The following is a 5,877-nucleotide window of genomic DNA, read 5'->3' as shown; positions in this document are numbered from 1 at the left end:
CTTGGGGATGAAATTGCAAGAAACACGTGCAGGAAGGAAGCAAGTAAGAAGGTGTAGAAGAAACGTAAACTAAACCATGGTTATCTCCGTATCTACGTCTCCGATTCCCTCACTCAAACTCAAACTCTTCTCCCCCTAAACCCTCCCTCCGTCTCCTCCGCCCTCCTCTTTAGGGTTTCTCTTCTTCATCGCTCCTCTTAGGGTTTCTCCTCTCCATCGCCCAATCGTAAGTGCCTTTGCGATCACTCTATTGATCATCCACATATATGTATAATATGTTCAATTTTGTGGTTTTTTTAAATTCGATTATTGTTCGTTCTTATACGCGTATGGTGTTTTATATGATAGACGTTGGTTATTGTTATGTAGAATCGATGATCGTGATTTGACCTAATATAAGTGTTTATGATTTTATGTGTTTTTGATGAATCTATGCGAAGATAAATGATAGAAGTTACCGGGATTTAGGGTTGGTTTTGTAGGATTTGATCATAGATTCATATCTACCACTGTGATGAATGATAATTAGTCCGATCATAGGGTACTTGGTTTCTTATGTTCTGTTTTTATTGTTATGAAAGGGAGAATAGAGATAGAGGAAGAAAAGATTAAGGAATAAATGGATAATTAAGTAGATAGAAAAAATGGAAGTTTCGTGTTAAAAGCGTTAAACCGTGTATGCGCTTATCTTTGCTACAAGTGTGTATTAAGGCAGACATGATTCGAGGTTTGTAGATTATGTGCTTGAGTGGCAAACGGTCGAACAGGATGACTTGTGAAATAAACAAATTGTACAGAACGAAACTAACTTTGTGCGGGGCTTCATACCGTGGGGATGTTTAACTATTTTAGTTTTCAAATTTTTTATGTATTCGATGAATCCGTACTGGTCTTTATGGCTTTACCTACTTTGGTAATCGGACATGTAGTAGAGTGCCTTGAAGTTATTGGTACATATTTATAAGGATAAATAAAAAAAAATCTAAATTGATGTTGCTAAAAATGCGTCTATATTCTTGAACCAAGAATTGAGGTTTATACTGATTTTATCATTTGTTAAGAGGGAAGGGAGGAAGGAAGTGATTGTTGCCAAAATTATACAACAGAAAAGTCAACTAACTAGTTTGAATTGTTTGTTTCCACATGGTAGTTAGTGATATCCACATGGCCGTTTTGCTTGTTGCTAACTTGTAGCCTTCTAATCGAAACAAACATTTTTTTTTCACAGGCACTGATATACTATCTTGGAGGTTTATTAAGCAAAGCTACATAAAGGTGTGTTTCTTGTTCTGATAAATGGATTCCATGGATCTTAAAGGTATTGCATGGGTTGGTCATATATACCAAAAGTTTGAAGCAATGTGTTTGGAGGTTGAAGAAGCTATGTCTCAGGTATAACCACTTATCATTCATCCTTGAACCATTCATGATTTTAAGTTTTTATTTTCATTTTTTTTTCACCCGTAACATAACTTGTGTGACCACATCTCTCAGGAAACAGCTAAATACGTTGAAAATCAAGTTCAGACTGTCGGCGCAGGTATGAAAAGATTCTGTTCTGATGTCATGCAGGATCTGCTTCCACCATCATCAAAGGATCTCTCTAGAGTTGCTAGTGCTGACTTGTTACTTAACCCGTATCTCGAATTCGGAATACACAAGAAACCGATATCAAACATCAAGGAAGATGCTATCAATATCGACCCTGTTCGTGTCAAGGGTATTTCTGAGGATAAATCAAACTCCAACAACGATGTTTGGGAAGACTGGTCTGCTGCATCGTTTAATTGGGAAATAAGTGATAAAGATGAAGCAAATTGTGACGAGATATTGAACGAAACCCCCGTCACGACTGTATTTACTAAACCCAGTGCAAAGGTAGTGAAAAGATCTAGACGTATCTCCTCTAGCAACATCTTAAGAGCAGAACGTAAAGGTAATTTCTTCATAAATTAATCTTTTGCCACGTTTAAATATTTAAATATTTTATTATTCTTCGTGTTATCTGCTGTGGGCTGCAGGTACATGTGAAAGTAATGGGGTGGTTCCTCAGGCGGGTTCGCAGGCTACTTCTAATACATCGACTTCTCAGTCCATTGATAATGATGGATCTAATACAGGTAGCTTTTATGAACTCTTGGTTTCCAATTAAAGTAGATATCGTCGGAGAAAAGTCAATACAACAAATTTGCGTAACAATTGGGGATGGGTGGTTTACTATATTTTTACATCTACCAAAAGTTGCACATTGGAATTAATGTGGGATAACGAGTATAATAACGTGCAAGACCAAACGATATGCATACTGAAAGTAAGTATATACAAGCAAAGTACAAAAGCAGCTTGCTTTTAATCTTGGTTTTAAAAACCGGGCATGACACGTGAGGCGATCTGACAAACGCTTCAGGGACTTGAGGTGGAAAATCATGTAATTGGTTAAAATAGGGTTTATAAGGAGGCAATATGTAAAAACAACCAAAGGGATGACAAAATTGTGAATGTTTTATTCGATAAAAAGGCTAATATGGTAGAGATATGAGAGAGAGACATAGCTTCTGGTTGTACACAGAGCAACACATCGTATATGTGAATTAAACATGAGTACTTATTCCCCTAATCTTATATGGAATTGTTTTTAACTTAAGAAATAGCATAACTGTTTATATGGGAATACTATAGCTTAGGAAATAACATAATTACATATATAAAATAAATTATAAATCCTAGAAGCAACCCACTTGGGCTGTGTCTTGTGTGTGGTCTAACATAACTCATGCAATATGCATCTAGTTTTCATTTCACAGTGACCCGGTCAAATATCAGATTGCATCTGTAAGGGTAATCTTAATCTTCAATATTCTTACTGTTTGTTTTGCTCTTCTGATTGCAGATTCGTGCGAAAATAGCAGGCATGTGCCTCTTACTCAGATAGGTTCAAATGTCGGTGCTAATGCTAAGTGTGGTCAATCTGTTGATGACGAGATTATTTGGCCTCATACAGGTAATGCAGTTACATCAATTCATTCTGTTTCACTCATATATTATATACTCTTGCCTTTCTAGTCTGCATATCAAAGTTTAAAGGTGCCTTTCGTATTTATGTCACCAACTTAGTTCTATCATTTGGTTCATTTACAACTTTTTTTTTATGTCATTCAACTTATATAGGAAGTTCAGCAGATTGCAGTCCAGATTTAGGAGAGGAAACTAAAAATGGAGCTAGCGTGCAAATCGTGGAACCTATTGAAGATGAGCTTGATTCGGGATTTGAGGAAACATGCGTTTTAGTGGATGGAAATGAATATCATCTTGACAGCCATAAAGAAGAATCAAGACGGTCATACAAGGTATTTAAGCCCTCCTAGCATGTGTGTAAACTAGCGGTAACAATTTCAACCCATTCATAAGTGGATGTGTTACGTTAGATCTATTAATGTGTCACATGAGTAAAATAGAAATATCTTAAAAAGAAACCTCTCAAATTGTTTTATTCAAATAATCAGATCATTGATGAAACAAAATTGTTTTTGTTATCGTATTTGACGCTAATTTTCTATAAAAGGATGACTAATTTGACAAAAGTACCCGCCCGGTACTTTTTACCCATTTTGACTCATTGCTCGATCTTGCTGGTCTGCCTTATTTTGCCACACTTAATTACGGTGCTCGTAAACCGTTGAAACCGACTTAACCGAAGCAATTCGGCTGGGTGAAATCGATCGGTTTTGGGGGTCTAACTATCTGGCTGATGTATTTTAGGATTTTTTTTAATTATTTTACTAATTCAGTTTTGTATATGTATATTTTCATGAACCGTTTTTTTTATCATTTTAATATTTTAATACAAAGCAATGATTTTGAGAAAAAAAAACTGTTTCAAACCGCTAATATACTGGCTAGCGTTTCGTCTTAAGAGTTTATGTCAAAACTGGCTTGAACCTGACGGTTAGCACCTTAGCGTTGGTCCATCCGTTATTTGGATTTTGTTAAAGCTTACATTTTCTTGATCAAATGTGCTGCAGAAAAAGATTCAAAACGCGTTTTCTTTAAAAAAGAAATCCGCAAGGAAACAGGAGTACAAGAAACTTGCTGCACAATGTAGCATTGTCCATGCAGAAATGAACATAAAATCTGACGAGGCAATTCCCGTTGCACACTCCCTTTCAGAAAACGTAAAAGCAAATAAGCTAGCAACTCATGACTCACTAGAGTTGGAATGGGAGCTTCTCTAGACGCCATTATCGATGCCTTTGTAAATAAATTCGTTTATATATGTCTGCTTTCGGCCCGCTTTTCATCACAATCTAAAGTTAATTGTGTTTGAGAAAGCCCGATGATCCCCTGATTCGTGGCAAGGGAGCTGTTAATAGTGTTGATTGTGGAGTATTTAAGCTCGTATTTGATGCCATAATGACAGTATTGTACCTAAATTTGTCGGTCCTTTGGTAATTCTCGTTAAGGATTTTAAGAGAACTTTTGGTTCTCGAATGTTAATGGTTTGAACATGGCGTATAAAGCAGCAGCTCGAGTCGGTAATGTCTGTTTTCTTTATCTGCGTATCAATTTAGTTCTCTGATGGTTTTTCTTTGCAACAAAGATTTAGTTGTCGTGTCACATAGGATTAGGTCCGGCAAAGTGGCAGGTCAGGTATGGTAACGAGGCATCACAGGTTTGGGTTAAATTGACCCGTTTGGAAGTGTATTAATTTAGTTGGTTTAGAACTGGTTTTGTTGTGATGATGACTTGAACATGCTCTAAGCAGCAGCTTTCGTACCAAGTTGCAAAGTCGTTCTTTTGTTGAAAGATAGCAAGTTAAACTTGATAATGTGGCATGTATGGTTTAGTGTGCAGATCAAAGTGCTTAGACTGGTCGGTATGGGGCATGGCCAAGGGATGGCGAGACCCGGCGCCGCCCCGGAACACCGCCCCCCTTGGCCCGTCCCCGTCTTCACCAGCAACCCACAGCCGCCCAAGCTGTGCCTCCACTCACATACACCTATACATACATACATATATATACATAAAGAGGCTCATACCCCACCCTCTTGGTCCATCCCCTTTAGGCCCATCCTCACACCCGCTTATGTGGCGGGTGACGTGGCGGCCCATCCTCCCCACACCATACCTTCGAGTCTTATAGCCTAGTGGTATCAAGGGTGTAGAAAAAAGTTTCTTTCTTGGTGGTTGAAGGTCATAGTTCGGTGGTCAGCAAATGTATCTTTAGAAGCAGGATTAGTGTCATTTGGTGTGCAAATCAAAGTGCTTATAGTCTAATGGTATCAAAGGGTGTCGAAAAAGGTTTCCCTTTCCTAGTGGTTGAAGGTTAATAGTTCGGTGGTCAACAAATGTATCTTTGGAAGCAGGGCTAGTGTCTTGTGAGCCAAAAAAAAGGTTAGGCATATTTGTAACTGGTTTAGGACTTTAGGTTAAAGTCACCCATTTTGAGAGAGTATTAGGTGCTATTTGTTTTTACAGAGTATTAGTCATACTTTCTCACCTACTATGTTGAGAGTATATATGTGTTCCAATTTTAATAATTTAGCGAGCAAGGTTAACAACACAGTGCAATATATGTAGCCTACCATACTTTTTTGTAGTTGCATGTTTTCATAATAAAGACGTCTTGGGGGAGAAGAATGAAAATAATCATTAATAAAATTTTATACATTGTCAAAAAAGCTCAAACAAATGTAGTAAAATGTTTACATCCATTCTTCTTCCGGCCCGGAGGGTGTGCGGAGGTGGCCGATGGCTCAGGCCCAAACTCTCCGGAGGCCCAAAAAATTATTTTTTTTTAATAAAGTTACGTTGTAGAACTTAAAATATAGAAGTCCTGAATTGGAAAATAACAAGATGAGACCTACGGTCCCGTGGTTC

The 5,877-nt window shown here is 37.6% G+C and overlaps 1 protein-coding gene across 1 annotated transcript; it reads left to right on the top strand.

Annotated features, from left to right (window-relative positions):
- Positions 1-4,551, top strand: LOC110920850. Its single transcript, XM_022165053.2, has 7 exons — positions 1-226; positions 1,229-1,392; positions 1,495-1,936; positions 2,022-2,120; positions 2,891-3,001; positions 3,169-3,347; positions 4,023-4,551. Exons 2-7 carry the CDS (start codon positions 1,297-1,299, stop codon positions 4,230-4,232), a joined length of 1,137 nt encoding a protein of 378 aa, XP_022020745.1. The 5' UTR covers positions 1-226; positions 1,229-1,296; the 3' UTR covers positions 4,233-4,551.
- Positions 4,552-5,877: the final 1,326 nt, after the last annotated feature.

Source organism: Helianthus annuus, chromosome 17 (genome assembly GCF_002127325.2).
Source record: "Helianthus annuus cultivar XRQ/B chromosome 17, HanXRQr2.0-SUNRISE, whole genome shotgun sequence".
In the NCBI taxonomy this organism is placed as follows: domain Eukaryota; kingdom Viridiplantae; phylum Streptophyta; class Magnoliopsida; order Asterales; family Asteraceae; genus Helianthus; species Helianthus annuus.
Note: the sequence above shows the minus strand (reverse complement) of the source record. Positions and strands in the feature narration are given on the sequence as shown.

Excerpts from the sequence above, each read along its gene's own strand:
- LOC110920850 (XM_022165053.2), top strand. The coding sequence starts at position 1,297 with ATGGATTCCATGGATCTTAAAGGTATTGCATGGGTTGGTCATATATAC. Across the intron at positions 2,121-2,890 it reads TAATGATGGATCTAATACAG|ATTCGTGCGAAAATAGCAGG; the intron begins GTAGCTTTTATG and ends TTCTGATTGCAG. Across the intron at positions 3,348-4,022 it reads AATCAAGACGGTCATACAAG|AAAAAGATTCAAAACGCGTT; the intron begins GTATTTAAGCCC and ends AATGTGCTGCAG.